The sequence below is a fragment of the Mixophyes fleayi genome, chromosome 5 (assembly GCF_038048845.1).
Source record: "Mixophyes fleayi isolate aMixFle1 chromosome 5, aMixFle1.hap1, whole genome shotgun sequence".
Taxonomy (NCBI): Eukaryota; Metazoa; Chordata; class Amphibia; order Anura; family Limnodynastidae; genus Mixophyes; species Mixophyes fleayi.
The window spans coordinates 270,820,025-270,837,233 of NC_134406.1; the positions used below are offsets into that span (position 1 = coordinate 270,820,025).

The window sequence follows — 17,209 nt, forward strand, 5'->3', positions numbered from 1 at the left end:
GAATCAAATTCATGACTCCAGTGCTGTGAGGCAGAAGTGCTAACCACTGAGCCACCGAATGTTAATTTAAATCGCTTACAATGGGATACTTTTATTTCTGATAGCTTAGCAAAGCTTTTTCTTGTCCTTCACCGTTGTTCAAGCAGCTTTGCCTGTGCTCATGGTACATTGTGTCTGAGCTGCAGTCAGCACTTGGTAAATACTGTCCAGCTGGCACTGCAAATATAGTGCAGAAGAGCCAATGAAGAACGCACTGGCGAAGCACACTAGCGCCAGGCGGACATGGTGGCAGAGTCAGTGTTTCTCGTGTGTACTGTCAGCGCGTTCTTCATAGGGTTCAATAAAACCGGCAGCGTCGGTTGAGACGGTCTCACTGTACATACCACGGGTGCAGGGAAAGTGACTGCGTGTACGAGCACTTATATATCTTCCCGGGCTGTAGATCCGATCAGTGAGATGTGTAACCTGTTTATAGAAGTTTCCTCTGACATCTTCGTTTTCTTATCTCTTACATTGATTTTTGTTTTTCTTATTTCCTGCTTATTCTCATCTAATTAATCTGTGAAGAACAACAAAAGCAGCGCCACATCTTGATGGGTGAGTTATTTATGCCGTGTTTGCTTTCTATAATATCCTCCTATTTTTATATCTTTACTTGGCAAAATTCACAGCTTGTGATATTGTTAAAAATATATCTTTGTTACCCTTCCTCGATTCTTTACCGCCTCCCCTCCCTTGCCTTCCCCTTCTTTCTTTCTTCTTCCCTTCTCCTGCTTTGCCCCTCTTTTTCCTCTATTGGCGGTTTTGCCACACCGCCCCCCTAGTCTATCTGGTTTATCTCTCCCTGACCAACTTCTCTTTTCTCTGTTTCCTCTCTCTTCTCTCCCTACAGTTAAAATTTGGTCAATATCATGCTTCTGTTCTGTATGATATACACTGAATGTATAGGTCCTTGAACTTGTTTGACTTGATTGTTACGGATACTATATTGGACTGATGCTTGTTTGTGACCTTTCAAAAATAAAACTTTAAAAAAAAAAATATATATATCTTTGTGACAAAATGCTCTTTATGGAAATGAATGAAAACATCACTTATAAAACAGGGCAAGATTGAATAACGCCTACAACAGAACGTGGTCTGAGTGTGACCTGGGGGGTTCCTTGAGATTCATCCACTTAATGAACAAATGATGTAGATTTCATATTGAGAGGCCATATTCATTACTCCATCCTGAGAAGGACCTGAATCTTGAAGGTGGTGTTGTCACTATGTGATGACCGCTGCTTGTGAGGATAGCCAGAATCTCCACGGATATGGCGTATAGAAAGGACAAGAATTTCATGTTAGGAAAATAAAAAACACATCCGTTTATGCCAATTTACACGTCCCACTTGGATCACAAGTAAAAACTGTGGTTACTTTAATGGCACAGCACAACGTCTAAAGAGCTTGACCCTCTCCCTTTACCAATGTAACCTGACTATTGAGAAACGGATACTTTTGTAAAATTTTGACCGTCCTTTTCAGTATTCATGTGGTGTTTGGGCTGGTGATTTCCGGTTTTGAAGTAATAGAGCAGGTCGAGAACCTGAAGACAGACGCAGCGAGCCGCCCCTACGCTGACGTGCGGGTCATAGACTGCGGGTTACCGTTGTCTAAATCCGCCAAAGATGGTAAGTGGCATGTGAGACATTATAACAGTCACATCCACGTGTATAGATGTGTATATTATAATAGTGTATAGATGTGAATAATAATATCATTGTGTCTATCTAATATTATAAGAGTGTATAACTCCAAAAACATACTAGTAGGTTAATTGGCTGCTATCAAAATTGACCCTAGTCTCTCTCTCTGTCTGTGTGTATGTTAGGGAATTTAGACTGTGAGCTCCAATGGGGCAGGGACTGATGTGAATGAGTTCTCTGTACAGCGCTGCGGAAGTAGTGGCGCTATATAAATTAAATGGTGATGATGATGTGTATAATATTATAATAGTGTATAGATGTGTATAATATTATAATAGTGTATAGATGTGACAGTCCCCGTTACTCTAGCAGAGGACGACAACGTGAATTGTAGAATTCCGGCAATTATAGTAACCAAACCTCTAATCTTGATACGTTTTAAGAGGGATGAACAGATTTTGTTAATGTTGATCAAACAAGTAAAAAACTTAAATTTAAAACATTAATCACTAATAAAGTGATATACCGATTTTTATTCTGATACTATATATTTATATCAATATTACTGCATAGGTTTGTTAGAACAGCAAAGTGTTACTAGTGGATTATAGCGGGTAAAGACAGAACGCTAAAATATTATTCTGGGGTGGTGCAAAGCCTCAAGCTAATATGCATACATTGTTTATTAATTCATTTTCCCAATATTTTAATTCTAATTACACTGACTTTTAATTTTTGATCACATTTATTATTATATTTCACGGAGGAGAGCTCCTTATAATATTATTGGATAAATAGATAAATTAATTGAAGTATTACTTATAAAATTTTGGTTTTCATACTTGTCATACTGCTGGGTATAAAGTGTTGTCTCCAATATAAACACTTTCTTTTTCTTTTTTTGTTTAATTTACTGTATATTGTTCTGGGAGAACACTCCTTAAATACCAGTAGTAAGTTAATATCAGAACGACATATCTGGTGCGAATACTTCTCTCTTAAATTTAAAGGATATTTGTAATCTGAATTTGATCATTATCTTCCATTTATTCACAAGTTACTCCTCCTTGGTGATTTTGACTTCAGAAAGGATCAATTCAACTAAAGTCAGCTGCATTGATTAGAATTAAAATAGTGTCCTGACCATGCAATTCTTCAGGCCAATATGACCTCTATAGTACAGCCTGAGCACACCCAACTTATCATCTGCTTGTCCATGGGTGCCCAATGTTGAAGTGGGGGTAGAGTTTATGCATTCAAATTGTCATATAAGTGGTAGCATCTTATAAGCTCATATCTGTGTTCTTTTTGTTATTTTTTTTTGTTATTTTTCGATTCTCATGTTATATTTTATAAAGTCACAGAAAAAATCAAGCAATCTTCATCCGAGTCCGAGGAGTCGGGTTCCAGTTCCAAGTCCTCTTCTCCGTCTCCATCCTCCTCCTCTACAGCGTCTTCCACCTCGGAGAGCGAGGTGGAGATCGAGATAAACAGGAGGCGGAAACGGAAACGCAAAACCAAAGTTAAACACGTAAAGAGGAGACGTAGAGAGAGTCCTCGAGAGGTCGAGGAGGCGAGGCCTGAGAGTCAGCGCAGGTACGTCATCCATGCACAGTTATAACGTGTCCTTTAAACATGTTTTCCCCCTATAGACTTACATTGATGATGTCCTCTACATTTATTACCGTCTTTCAGCGCTCATTCGGAGAAGAACGTTGTGGCAGAAGATAAAGATTTAAATACAAAGAGGGATAAGCCGGTGGTGCGCCCGGAGGAAATCCCTCCTGTTCCCGAGAACCGTTTTTTGCTGAGAAGAGACGCTCCAGTCGCCAACGCAGGCTCTGAACAGTAAGACGCGCACCGCTGACATTAAACGGGCTTTGCTTTAAGCGGTAACAGTCCTGCGAGTCTGACCTCTGCTGCGGCCAGTTATATTCATTACAGCATAGTTCTAACTTGAGCATGAAATGTGGGTTTGAGATTATAGTGAGGACCAGATATCAGCAGCATAATTGGTTATATTGGCTTTATATTATTACACAAATGATGCTAATATATTGGATAGTGCCCCGCCTATTGTAGATTATAAGTGACTAAGAAGTTCCATGACCAGATAAGAGCACAAGGTCATGGCTGAGCGCGTATACAGGTCATGAATCTCTGTGGCGACTCGTAATATATGTAATTTGCCGTAAAGTTATCCTATGTAATATAAGACATAAGTTTTACTGATAAACACTAAAGTGAAGACATCAGCACTCAGATTATAAGCACTGACCTCACTGTTTATACCGATTGTTTAATGGAGTTTGTATAAATATTGACATCACTAGTATATGTCTAAACGGTAGATATCTGTATAAACATTCAGTGACCACTAGGAAAACTTGCGTATTAAGAAAAATAAATTATCAGTGATATTAGACCTCACCTCAGACATCATTGACCTGTATATATGTACTCTGTCTTCCTTACTCATGTCCTGATATGGTCACGGATCTCCACAGCTTATAATTACTAATAATTGTCCGTATTCCCACATATCTTCCTGTGAGTTATAGACCCAACCAATATTCAGTGGTGGAAGTTGCTGATAAACTGCCATTCTGTATACATTCAGATGTGTAGATACCAATTATAATGTGGGCAGCAAGGTGGCTAAGTGGTTAGCACTTCTGCCTCACAGCACTGCGGTCATGAGTTCGATTCCCGACCATGGCCTTATCTGTGAGGAGTTTGTATGTTCTCCCCGTGTTTGCGTGGGTTTCCTCCGGGTGCTCCGATTTCCTCCCACGCTCCAAAAGCATACTAGTAGGTTAATTGTCTGCTATCAAATTGACCCTAGTCTGTCTGTGTGTGTATGTATGTATGTATGTATGTTGGAGAATTTAGACTGTAAGCTTCAATGGGGCGGGGACAGATGTGAGTGAGTTCTCTGTACAGCGCTGCGGAATTAGTGGCGCTATATAAATAAATGATGATCATAATGGCCGAAATAGAGATATTGGGGCCAAATTCATCCAGTAATAGAAAATATGTGAAACCCTCCCCAAATTTAATTCCATTTTTTTTAAATGATTTCATTACATTTTTTTTTTTTTTAAATGATTTAATTAAATATTTCCAGAAAACGATCCCCTGCGATTCCAGAAAACAGCGAGCAGAACAAAGGCTCCATTACAAAATCTGGGAGAAAGATCCGCGGCAGAGGCACCATAGTATGTGATAAGTCGTATTAATCTGTGTTTGTCTTGTCTGTCACGCTCTACGTGTGATTCTATATCTTAGTGACCTTTTCATAGACATTTCTGAGCGTTAAAACCGGTGGTAGTGCGTTTCACGGTACTGACTACCCCGACAGAGGAGACAACGACATGAGGAGTGCGATTCAATAGTACACTGACCTGCCAAAGAAAGTACTTACCGGATTGCAGATTACTTCATATCATGACTTGCTGTGTTGCCGACTGGAGAAAATGATGTCATCACCACCCGCGACTTGGCTTAAAGCGGCGATGGACGGACCTGCATGTCATGTATTATTTTAGGGGTTAGAATTAGGGTTAACCCTAACCCCAATACCCTAACACCTAAAATAATAGTTACGTGACATAAATAACAGGCGGGTCCGTCCATCGCCGCTTTAAGCCTAGTCGCGGGTGGTGGTGATGTCATTTTCTCCAGTCAGCAACAGAGCGACTCGTAATATGAAGTAATCTGCATACCGGTAAGTACTTTTTTTGGCAGGTCGGTGTACTATTGAATCCTCATGTCGTTGTCTCCTCTGTCGGGGTAGTCAGTACCGTTAATAGGTACTACACCCGTTACAACATACCTTTTAGGGTTAGTGGGTTTAAAATAAGTTCCATTTCTGCACAATGTCCTTTTAAAGAGAACTTGTCACCAGGTTCTACATTGGCTTTATATTTGCTTTTTACAAAGTGAACATCGTAATATTACGCCGTCTCCGGTAATAGCTTGAAACATAAGCTTAGACTTCACTATAATCTCGACTAGGCCGGCTCCCCTTGATTCCTGCTGTGAGGTCTGGCCAAAGTCACCCCGGGGAAGGGTAGTTAATCGCTCACCTGGGGGACTGGTAATACAGAGAAACCCTGTTTTCCATATTAAAAGTGAGCTAAAAAATCCATTTGAAAACATGGCGATAGGTCCTCTCCCTTTTCTGTGTAGCTGACGCTTTTCTGGGGTTTATATAGTTGCGCTATTTGAGAAGTCCTTGTAAGACTCATTTGATCTTCTAAAAGTTGTTGGCGTAGAGTTCAGACTATAAATTCAGCATGATTTGTGCAGAATGTCGCCTGAGGTCTGAAACATCATTGTAGTTAGAAGATAACATGAACATCTCACCTCCAGCGATATCACACTCCCCCGCGGTCCAGATCTTGTTCAGAGTCAGATGATGACGGAGAAAGCAGCGAGACCCCTCCTCACTGGAAGGAGGAGATGCAGAGACTGAAGACCTATAAACCACCCACAGGAGAAAAGTGGAGCAAAGGAGACAAGTAAGAGCCATGTTAATAAACTGGTTTGTTCCTCCGTGATTCCCTGTCCGCCTCCAAAAAGATAAAAAGAAGCAGCCACCAATACAGAGGATTATCCAAATATGTGCGCAAATATAGATATATGTAGGAACTCAGCCAGAAATATATATATATAGCGCCATCTTGTGTCCTTACAGAAAGCAAAAATAGCAAAGTATACTTGTTATAACAAACTGAAGGTGTGATGTGAAAAATAGATGTTAAGAATCCTAATTAGCCGGACACATGAATGCAATTCCCTAGAGAAGTAAACACAAGGTGTTCGCATTTTAGGAAGCTATAGGAGTCTTGTGTTTAGGAGAGTTTCCTAATCCGTCAGCTAGTAGAGTACAGGGATTTGCAGGAGAGCTAGACCGATACATGTATGAATCCTGCAATAAACAATTCCCCAGTGATTTCCTGCAGAACGCCATGCAGGTTATCTGTAGTTTGTTACATATAATGCAGCCCTTAAGTGTGGTGAGCTGTTGCCCGCATACTGCCAATCATGAAGTCTTTGAAGGATTCCACAAAATATCCTATAGAGCTAGATCTTTGATTAATATTAATGTTAGAATTCTGGTGGAAGTTTTACGCACCAGATTTAGGTAAGCACATGTATTATTCGTGAGGACCAAACAGGCTTCATGTACTCAGGTAGTAGTATACTCGGAAACTTGTGAGAGAGATTGTATATTGTGTGTTCCTCCTGCTCACACAACCAGCATTAACCCCGTGAAAGGAGGAATACGGTAGTCCTAATTCTACAGTAGGTGGTAGCGCAGTTTTACAAGTGAACTAGGCATGGAAAAAGCTTTATTAAAGAAGGTTTTTTTTATATTGTTTTTAAGGAAAAATACTGTGTAAATACAGGTCTTTCTGCCATTAATGGAATGCATTCTAATAAAGGAAATGCCTACATATTCATTCTCTCCTTATGAGACAAAACTTGGATCAAGCTTCATAATTCACAGTGCAAGCAAACATATTTAAAGACCCAAAACTGATTATAACATTTTCTTTTTCAGGCTTAATGATCGTCTGTCCAGTCGCTGGGAAGAAGGAAGTTTTTCTCAAAGATCAAGTTCCTGGTCGCATGATGGTTATCACTCTGATGCTAGCAGAGAGCGTGTTTCCCGCTCAAAAGCTCGAAAGAAAGACAAGAAGATAAAACATAAAAAGAAATCAAAAAAGGTAAAGCATACAAAGAAACACAACATGTCCAAGAAGGATCAATTATCAGTATCTCACCGGGACGAGTCCTCAAGCAGAAAGACAAAATCTTCAAAGGAACGTGTGAGAAGATCTTCTTCCAGAGACTCTTTGAAAAAAGGCCGGTCTCGATCGGACAAAGAGCGTAGATCTTCGGCTCGTTCCAGCAAAGAATCTTACTTGAATTCCCGATCTAGATCAAGGTCCTATTCTAGAGGGAGTCTAAGATCCAGAACAGCCTCAAAATCAACTTCTCGATCTAGAAGCCGCTCGAGAAGCAGATCGCAAACAAAATCAAGGTCAAGGAACAGAAATGTGTCTGAATCACACTCAAATACGCACTCCCATGCTTCTTCCAAACAAATAAAAACTTCTTCACCATCCCCCCTCAAAAAACCTTTGCCTTCAGCGGGAAGTAAACCAATTGCTAGTACTGAATCGGGAGACTCTGCAGTGAAGCAGACAAGTAAGTCGACCGGTGAATCTGCTCTGGAGTATGCAACTGCTGATAATGTGCGCGTGATTTCCTTAAGTGATAGTCCCCCACCTTCGAGGTGGAAGCCTGGACAAAAGCCATGGAAACCATCTTATGAACGAATTCAAGAAATTAAGGCCAAAGCCTCTAATATTCTTCCTACACAAAGGAAATATGGTGGTAGAGACACCAAAGGGGGTTCATACCGGAAGCGTCACGCAAGCTCGGACAGCGAGCACAGCGATTATTCTGGCAGAAGTTCAAGCTATTGTCGAAGATCGAAAAATCGTTCTTCCAGAAGTAGATCCTACAGTAGATCTTACTCTAGATCTAGGAGTAGAAGCAGTTCATCTCGTGCTAAAGGCGGTTTGTCCTCGTCGTATGACAGTTCCTCGTCTAGCGAGTCTAATGATGGCACGGCTCCTACAGACACTTCTTCGTCAAAGAAGCCCGCTGAATCAAAAGTTACAAATTCGAGAAGCCAGCATGAAAATACTAAAGAGGAACTGGAAAAAATGATTTCTACGAAAAGCCAGAGAAGCCGCTCTAATTCAGTCTCTTCCTCATGTAGTGATGAAGATGAATTAACTAAAAGATTGCTAAAAACAACTAAAGCATTGCTTGAAAATCACAACTGCAGCAACAAAAATGAGGAAGCAGATGACACTGTTGGTGAATCTAAGATGGACCAGCAAAGTTCCACTACTGAAAAAGATTGCACAGAAGCAATCATATCTGACATAGACAAAGTACTAAAGAATGACACGTTAATGGAAACGGTTGAGAAAGTCATTCAAGAAGAATCTGTTTCCAATTCCCAAGATACAAATATTAGAGAAGACACGGTGTCTTCAGGGAAAGAGGAAGGCGAAGCCAGTTCAGAATCTGGCTCTGAAGCTCTTAAACACTCAAAAACAACCCCCTCCGAAACAGCGTCTGTACATGCGTCTGGAAGTGTTTCTGAAAAACTTACCAAGACCCCATCATCTGAGCGCTCGACCCCAGAAACCAATAAGAGCAAGTCCAAAAAACACAAGCGCCGTTCCAGTAAGAAAAGCGCCAAGAAAAGCCATTCGAAGAAGTCCAAGGACAAATCCAAAAAGAAGAAAGAAAAGAAGCAGAAATCTCAGAAGAAAAAACAGTCTTTCAACTGGCAGCCTCCCCTGGAATTTGGGGAAGACGAAGAAGAAGAGGCAGCTGGTGGAGAGCCTGTTGTACAAATTAAAATAAGCGAACACAAAGACTTGCTCCTTAATAAGTCTTCTACTGAGACTAAGGACCGGACCAATGAAACTCTACAGGTGGATAAAACTAGCACAGCGCCAAACAAAAAAGTAATCTCTATATCTACTGTAAAGGTAAAAGAAGCTGAGCCTTTATTCAACTTGGCAAAAAGTCCAGTTGTAACTGGAAATGTGACTCAAGCTTCTGATGATATAAAAACTTTTACTTCCCATCGATCATTGCCCTTGATTAAACTGGAGAAGAACTCTTCAGGTGGCACAACGGGGGGTCCCACTATCAGAAGCTCTGACCAGATTTCTCTTCCATCGACAAGTGTTGCTCCCATCACTGGAGAAAATATGCAAGCCAAGGAAGAAAAAACTCAAAGTACCCAACCACCACCAAGTAATGCGCCAAGTGTGGAAAAAGGTGAGGCTGGCTGTTCCGAGTCGATAGCTGTTGACAATAAATGGAAACCAGTTCAAGGACCTACGGTCACAGTACAAACAGTCAAGCCTACTGAAACCCCTGTAATTACAACTGTAGATCAAGAGAAGAAGCCACAAGGTCTGAGGATTGAGATTAAAAGTAAAAACAAAGTTAGACCAGGGTCACTTTTTGATGAAGTCAGAAAAACGGCCCGTCTAAACCAACGGCCCAGAAACCAGGAGAGTTCCAGCGAAGAAGGGTCTTCAAGCAACGAAGAAAAAAGCCATTCGGGTAGTAAGACCAGGTTTCGAAGCAAGTCTCGCTCTACGTTAAGTCACACGTCAAGATCTCGCTCTTCCAGCAGATCCAGCAGTCGATCTCGCAGTTCCAGCTCTTCGTCCAGGTAAGAAATGCCTTGTTTAGGCCATGGGCCAAAAAATCTTATTCAGCTGTCTTACTCCTGCCCAGGGGGAAAGCACTCAGTGAGTTATGTAGTCAAGCTGAGCCTTTAATCGCAGATACCCAGCTTGACAATCGTGGATTATTGTGAGCGCAGTATGTTGGGGACTGCCTTAATCTAAGAAGGGGGAACCAGGTTAAGAGAATGAAGAGAGCTTGAGAGTAGAGTAGATATGACAGACTAGGTGTAGTATTTTATTACAGCTTGAAGGTGTCGCTGTAGCTGTTGATGAGGTTTGACCTCTGAATAATATGTTTACGTCAACAATATACAACAAATCAACAATATAAGGAATCAATATAACAAAACAACAATATAAGGGAGCATCAGAATAAAGAATGATTGGTATTTTTTGCTGATTTATTCTGGCCACACACACTGTGAATAACATTCGCAATATCTGATAATTGAGAAGATATCGCAGCTCATGTTGCCCCCAATATGACTGCTGCCTGGTAATGATCCTGACGAAATTGATAGGATCTTTATCACGCAGGTTAGTAAATATGGTCGGAAGGTGACCGCTATCACCCTGTGGATAACACCGTCTTATGATGGATGCCGCAAGCTCCAATTCACCACTCGAGCCCCAGTTGACTCGTCCATTTGGCCACCCACCGGTGAGTGGTACAACTGGACAGTTGGCCTTTTCGTGGTGTGTGTGGCCAGCTTTACAGCCATTCTACAGTCATGAAGATCCCTCTTTTATACCAGTTGTATAATGACGGAAACGTTCTCCTCTGATGGTGAATGGGATAACGTGGACTTTTAGAGTTACATTTGGTCTGAACTGATGTTCTCTTTGATCTCTGGTCAAGAAGCTATACCAGGAGTCGGAGCAGAAGACGTTACAGCCGCCACAGGTCACGGACCCGGAGCAGGTCTTATGGGAGTTATAGAAGTTATAGGTACGGCGGATCCGCAAGGTATTTTCAGTAAATGTTCAGTAAGAACCCAAAGAAAATCTGTAGTAGTAACTGAGATCAGACATTCTTGTAGTTTCTGTGAAGTTAAAATGCATTATCCAGGGACACCTACAGAACAGTGCCACCCAGTGGCTAAACCAGGCTTGGACAAGGTGTGGCTCTACAGTTGAAGAGCCACAATTTGCCTCCAGCTAACGGCATGCTGGGGAATTTCACAGCTGCTGGAGAGTTTTAGATTTGCCCAAACCTTGGCTAACCTGTCATGGCAGATGATATGATCGACATTTTCCATTAGCCACTTCTAAATACGGCTTCTCGGACACAGTGCCAACGTTTTACTTTTTTGTTGTATTTGTGCGAGTTGTTTTCCATTATAATAACTATTTTAACAACTGCAGTGAACAGGGCCGCAAAAATGAGCTATAACTTATTAAGAGACTATACGGGAGACCAGAAGCCAACCACACAGACCTATGAAGCTTTAAGCTTCTGTGCACTGCACCTATTTTCCCTGCCCATTCCATAGAAATGCAGTTATCCCTTCCAGCAAAGCTTTAATTAGGAATTTGGATGTCTTGCAAACACTTAAAAGTTACTGCACAGGCTTTGATGCTGTTGTAAAATTGCTAGTTTACATTTTAACAAGAAAATATGACCCTTTTGTTTTTTTAACACACCACCCTTTGATAAATGCCATTTTTACATGTATGTGTGTCTATATGTGATGTTTTTCCTATACGTTTATACTTTAGAACGAATCGATTCTCCACCTGGATATAATTAAATGCCATCCATAGCCTTCATTGTAACGGTTCTTTGGTGGCCAAATTACTATATAAAATGGCACAGACATCTTTCAAACATAAGGGCTGTAGATAGCTATTTTTTGTTTATAACTTTTTGTGCCCTTCCCCTTAATGGGGGGAGCTCTCACACATAATTCATAAATAGAGTTTATTGGAAAAAAGCTACTAATGGATCTAACGGTGGCTTTACCTTCCCTGGGGGTCTTCTCTCCTCTGCTTCTGATGCTCTTATAAAGGCTGAAAAATAAATGGTTGGTTGTTTAATACTATGGGGCTATCACAGCAAACAACCATATTCTAACTACGTTATCCTGGGAATGAAAACAAATGTCTGCTTACTACACATTTCTAAAAGTACATTACTTTTGGGGGGTTTTCTGGACATTCTCTATTACGTAATAAAACAGAAGCTGTGAGCCGACATTAAACAGGCATTTTACTTAACTATAAAAGCAACGTATTTCTGTACAACTTTCCCTGACACTTGTGTCTGAGACGAGCTTTGTCTAACGGTTACTGTTAAGTAAATTAGTTTCATGACAAGTTAGCCAAGAGAGGGAGACACTGTAGCATTGTTGCTTCATTCTACCTGGTCTAAGCTTGGGACTAGGAGCAGACGTAGTCGGACATTTATGGAAACTAGTGCAAAGGATAAAGAGCATAGCAGACTCATTAGTGTCATTATTGGAGATTAGGTTAGAAAATCAAGCATCTGGTTGCTATGAGCAACACTACCTTTTTCTTTTGCACCAGTTTTCAGAAGTATCCTCTGTGCATCATGACTCGTACCCCTGTTTTACTGAACATTTATAATAGAACACACGGCAGGTCCAATGAGATCTTTGACGGCGGTTCTGTTTTCATTACAGTAGGACGAACAGCAGAAGCCGCTCAAGAAGCACCTCATACGGCCGTCGGCGCAGAAGATCCAGGTATTAATCATGTCTATAGATCTAGCACTGGTTTATGTACAGTAGCCGCATTGTATGACTCCCTATGGCTCTGCGCTGAGCCCGTCTGCTTCTAAAACCGGGACACCAAGCTTTCTTGTTAATGAAGGAGGAAGGGTCTTTTCAGCCAGTGCCTTCATGTGCTTATTATGGAGTTTTCCCCCTTCAGTGCTACTAACACCTGTTACTAGTGTGCTGTTCTCTATAGCCGCGATGTGTGAAGCCATTCACATATTACAATGGTTTATTTTCCTGACCTGAATATTCATTTTTCAAGCATTACTTGAAATATTGGGTTGCACAGTTAAGTTGAAATAAAAGCCAAGTCTGTGTACTTCAGCTTTTCCAAATTCTATTCCTGTTGTTCCGTAGGGAGGTAAATCGAAACCCTCAATATGGCAGCTGCCAATATACAATGAAAAGGGGGTTGAACTTCCTTAATGACCACATTGTTAAGTAGTTTGTCGACATGTTGGCTGTACTCCCATTTGTCCACTGGATTTTCCTTTCCTCTCGCGGTCCTCTCCGAAAATGTTGTGTTTGCTGAGTGGGAGAATCGATCGCAAGCCGCAGTCAAGAGGTTGCGGATTGTGACTGGGCCTCCTACGGGCGCACACACACCTCTGCTGGTTTTTAAAGTGGCAAACGGCATTGACTTGCCAGTTCTATATTACAGAAGCTGCAGATCCCTGGGAAAAACAGCAGCATAGACCCTCACCCCCCCTCCTCCCCTTCTGGGGTTTCTGTTAGAGGGAGGAACACATTAGTAGAATTTTAGAGTAGTGAATGTATCAAATATTCTTGTTATTTGAGTTTACCTAGTTTCCACGATGGTGCTAGTAAGTCTACTTGTACATCTTGCCAATCAGTTCAGTTGCCATTGTTTGCCCTTTCTTCCTTATTTTTTTCTCCCAGAGCGCTAGTTTTAATACCATTGAAGTGCAATAATTCGCTCATTATACAATTAGCTTTGGGCATGGTCTAGTGGCAAGAAATAAGTCATGTGGATGTGATATGATGGGCACAACCAGGTCCAAAAATGTGGCAGAGAACAGGCAAAGAAATGTTTAATACAAGTTTTTTTAAGCTTGCTATAGTCCTTTTAAATTTATGTGCTTAACCCCTCTCCATATCTTACAGGAGCCGATCATACGATAGCTATGACAGCCGGAGCCGCAGCAGAAGTCCCGCCTACCACAGATCCCGCAGCTATGACCGCAGATCTAGGTACGTCAGAGCTGCGGAGCCGTTTGATTGTAACGCACAGCGCTCTGTAGTTTGATAAAGGCCTTTTCCTACTGTATCATTTATATGATCGAAACTCTTTTGTATCTTGTCTTCTCCGACAGCAGAAGTCGGCGGTCTTCCTACAGCGGCAGCGATCACAGTTACAGTCACCGCCGGCGTCGCAGCGGAAGAAGTTAATAGACTTTATCTGTATTCCTTTAATTTACCTGAAGAAACCTCATCATACACGTGTCTAGATCCAGTCTCTAGCTGGGTTCACTCCTTCGCCTCACTCCGAACCTGGCGGCTGGATCCCAGCTGGAGTTTTTCACACTGAAATTAAAAGGAGAGCCATATTGTGCTGTGCCCGGTAATAGCGACCGCTATGACGGCAATAGAGAGGTGCGGTCAGTCTTATTTCTGTCCTATCTCTTATGGAACCACCTTGTTACTGTTCTCCCGGACAGGGGAGCTCATGAGAGATGTCCATAATTAGTGTCTCATTTCACTAGATGAAGCTGATGGTTTTAGCCACATATCTTCCGCGTGTCTATCCCCCGCTATAAATATATAGGTGTCTGGTGAAAATTATAATAAAATATTGTCATATAAGTCATGTTGTGCTCAGACACATTGAATTGAACGTTGGCCCATAGACAACAGTGGATAGTTTCAATTTTATTTTATTTTTAAATCTTTATTGATACTTTTTTGGGTTGTTGGGAGAGCGTCGTATAAAATGTTGAGTGAGGTTCACAAGATAGACATTTTCTTAATGTCATCTGATCCTATATGAATATATATATATATATATATATATATATATATATATATATATATATACCCTTCAAAATATAATTTCAGGCTGCGTTTACACTTGAAAATAATTGCTCTATGCATGAAGAAAACTGAAGTATTTTTATGTAAGTGTCTTATTTTCACATTAAGCAGTTTATCCAAAGCAGGAAAGATTATGTTCAAAGTGATTTTACACCCTAAGCAATAAGTTAGTACAGTGAATTTTGGTGAATATGGTTCATATGAGACAAATGAATAGTACAATATTTGTATATGAGGGGCCCCCCATATTGTCAGCCAAGTTTGACAAGGTTTAAAGGGGGTCTTGTCACCTAGATACAGCGATGTCACTAATTCTGGGTTGTATTCTCATGAATGCAGTGATGGGAGAGGTCAGTGCTGAATCTCACAGCCTGGATTTTATGAGCCGAAATACAGAAGTATTGAAAACTTCCTTTTTGTGTTATTCCATATGTTCTATGTTAGACAATAAAAAATATATATAATTAGTTAATTTTGGATATACCAGTTATAGTGAATGGTCTATTCACACCTATGCATGTATGGAGAAAAATGGTTTTCACCGGTGCAATTTCTACCACTGTATGTGCGTTTTTGTTTTTTGTTGGGTTTTTTTTTTAGTTTTTATTTTATTTTTAGCCATTTGGGTTTTGTATTTTTGTTTTTTTAGTATCTTACTTTTTTTTTTTTTTTTATAACTCGGCCTGTTCTACGTCACATGACTTTAATCTGCCTATGTGACTGGATCTTTAGTGCTGAATTGACACAGATATTTTCTGCATCCGATAAATTCATTTTTAAGGTGTTTATTGAGTTGGAGAGTTATCCTTGGAATATGCATTTGTCCTGTTTGAGGGTGAATTTCTTTAAAAAACTGTAATAATAATTATAATAAAGCCTGTACTTTTGTAAATATATTTTCAGCTTTATATTCATTTTACGGTTTTGGAAAACTTTGTATGTAAAATAGTATTAAAGATGATTATCTGAGTCTTTTGTTTTTACTTAACACATTTTGTTACTGCCGTGGATCCTTAGCCTATATCCAGTAGGGGGTAAGAATTATTTAACCTATATGTGAGAAGCTGGAAATACTCAGGCAAATATGGCCCAGGTGAGAGATGTTTATAATGCTTAAGCCCAGCATGGAATTTGGGAGCCCAAATACACTTTTTTGTTTTATTCTATTTGTTTATTTGTTGTATACCGTATGTATGTGTATTTTACAATATTTTAGATACACAATTTCTATATATGTTTATGACTAAAGGTCTACTCTCATCCAAGCATGTAAAAAAATGATCAATGTCCAATTTGGCCCCTTGCGTCCAGTTTGGTGTGTTCTGATTGCACTAGAGAGCAGCCATTGTTCATCCGCATTTTGTACCAGGGTCAGTCGACATTTGATGATCACGATAGGTGATTGTTTTGCAGACAGATTTGAAGCCAATTTTACCTAAAAGAACCTAATGAGCCCCCTGAATTGCTGTATTTACAGGTACGGTCAGACCTGCCATTTAGAATGCTGCGGTTTTCTGACCCAGAAACAACAGTGTTCTAATTTGTTTATATGCTCAGTCAACATATGGGAAACACATCATCATCAACATTTATTTATATAGCGCCAGCAAATTCTGTAATGCTTTACAATTGGGAACAAACATTAATAACACAATACTGGGTAATACATACAGACAGAGAGGTAAGAGAACCCTGCTTACAATTTATGGGATAATGGGAGTTTAATTCACAAGGGTAAGTGCTACATCATATTGCATATTTTTCAGCTAGAATGCAAAGGCGAAAAGTATTGAGTGGGCTGTGTGATCAGTCACACAGCAATGTTGGTCAGAGGGTTGTGATCGCCAGTGCCCACTGCCATATATCTTGCCTCTATGCCTGTCTGTATTACCCAGTATTGTTTTATTACTGTGCTTTTTCCCAATTGTAAAGCACTATGGAATATGCTGGCGCTATATAGATAAATGTTAGTAATAATAACATTGCAGGACAGAATAACGTTGTGGAGCAGTGTGACATAATACAAAGCATTACAAGGTAGAGTAGGGAATCATAGGATAGATCACAGGGGTCTAGCAGACGTGCTCTGACGCTAGTCAATAGAAGGTGTGATTTGGTGGGGTGTATGGCCCAACGCACCAGGACCCGGTTGAGGCCTAGAAGCGTCTGCTCTTGGGAAGATATGAATAAACTGACACCACCTCTGCATTGTCTCATGTCTGTTGAAGAGGGTAATTCACACATTTATGTAACCTAATCTAACAATGATGTCTGCATATAGTAAGAATTGAGTCATTTAAGATTGTGGTTCGATACCTTCTATGTTGTATAGCGGTCAAGAAAAGTGTAAACAACAACTTTGCTCTACTTTGTATCTAGTGTAATAATCTTTGCCCAGGGGTTAGTATTGGGCAAACCTGTCACCCTG

At 40.4% G+C, this 17,209-nt stretch overlaps 1 protein-coding gene across 16 annotated transcripts in view; it reads left to right on the forward strand.

Annotated features, from left to right (window-relative positions):
* The window catches only part of NKTR (natural killer cell triggering receptor), a 35,437-nt gene extending 19,687 nt beyond the window's left edge, over nucleotides 1-15,750 (forward strand). For 7 of the 16 annotated variants that reach the window (XM_075214097.1, XM_075214108.1, XM_075214109.1 and 4 more), the window contains 11 exons: nucleotides 568-597; nucleotides 1,531-1,676; nucleotides 3,050-3,287; nucleotides 3,387-3,539; nucleotides 4,819-4,909; nucleotides 6,066-6,214; nucleotides 7,261-9,975; nucleotides 10,851-10,958; nucleotides 12,634-12,696; nucleotides 13,855-13,941; nucleotides 14,064-15,750. In XM_075214097.1, the coding sequence (XP_075070198.1) occupies nucleotides 568-597; nucleotides 1,531-1,676; nucleotides 3,050-3,287; nucleotides 3,387-3,539; nucleotides 4,819-4,909; nucleotides 6,066-6,214; nucleotides 7,261-9,975; nucleotides 10,851-10,958; nucleotides 12,634-12,696; nucleotides 13,855-13,941; nucleotides 14,064-14,139 (3,856 nt within the window). In that variant the 3' untranslated portion in view covers nucleotides 14,140-15,750. The remainder of the gene's footprint in view (nucleotides 1-567; nucleotides 598-1,530; nucleotides 1,677-3,049; nucleotides 3,288-3,386; nucleotides 3,540-4,818; nucleotides 4,910-6,065; nucleotides 6,215-7,260; nucleotides 9,976-10,850; nucleotides 10,959-12,633; nucleotides 12,697-13,854; nucleotides 13,942-14,063) is intronic. The other 9 variants (XM_075214098.1, XM_075214099.1, XM_075214102.1 and 6 more) reach the window with 9 other exon arrangements.
* The last annotated feature ends 1,459 nt before the right edge of the window (nucleotides 15,751-17,209 follow it).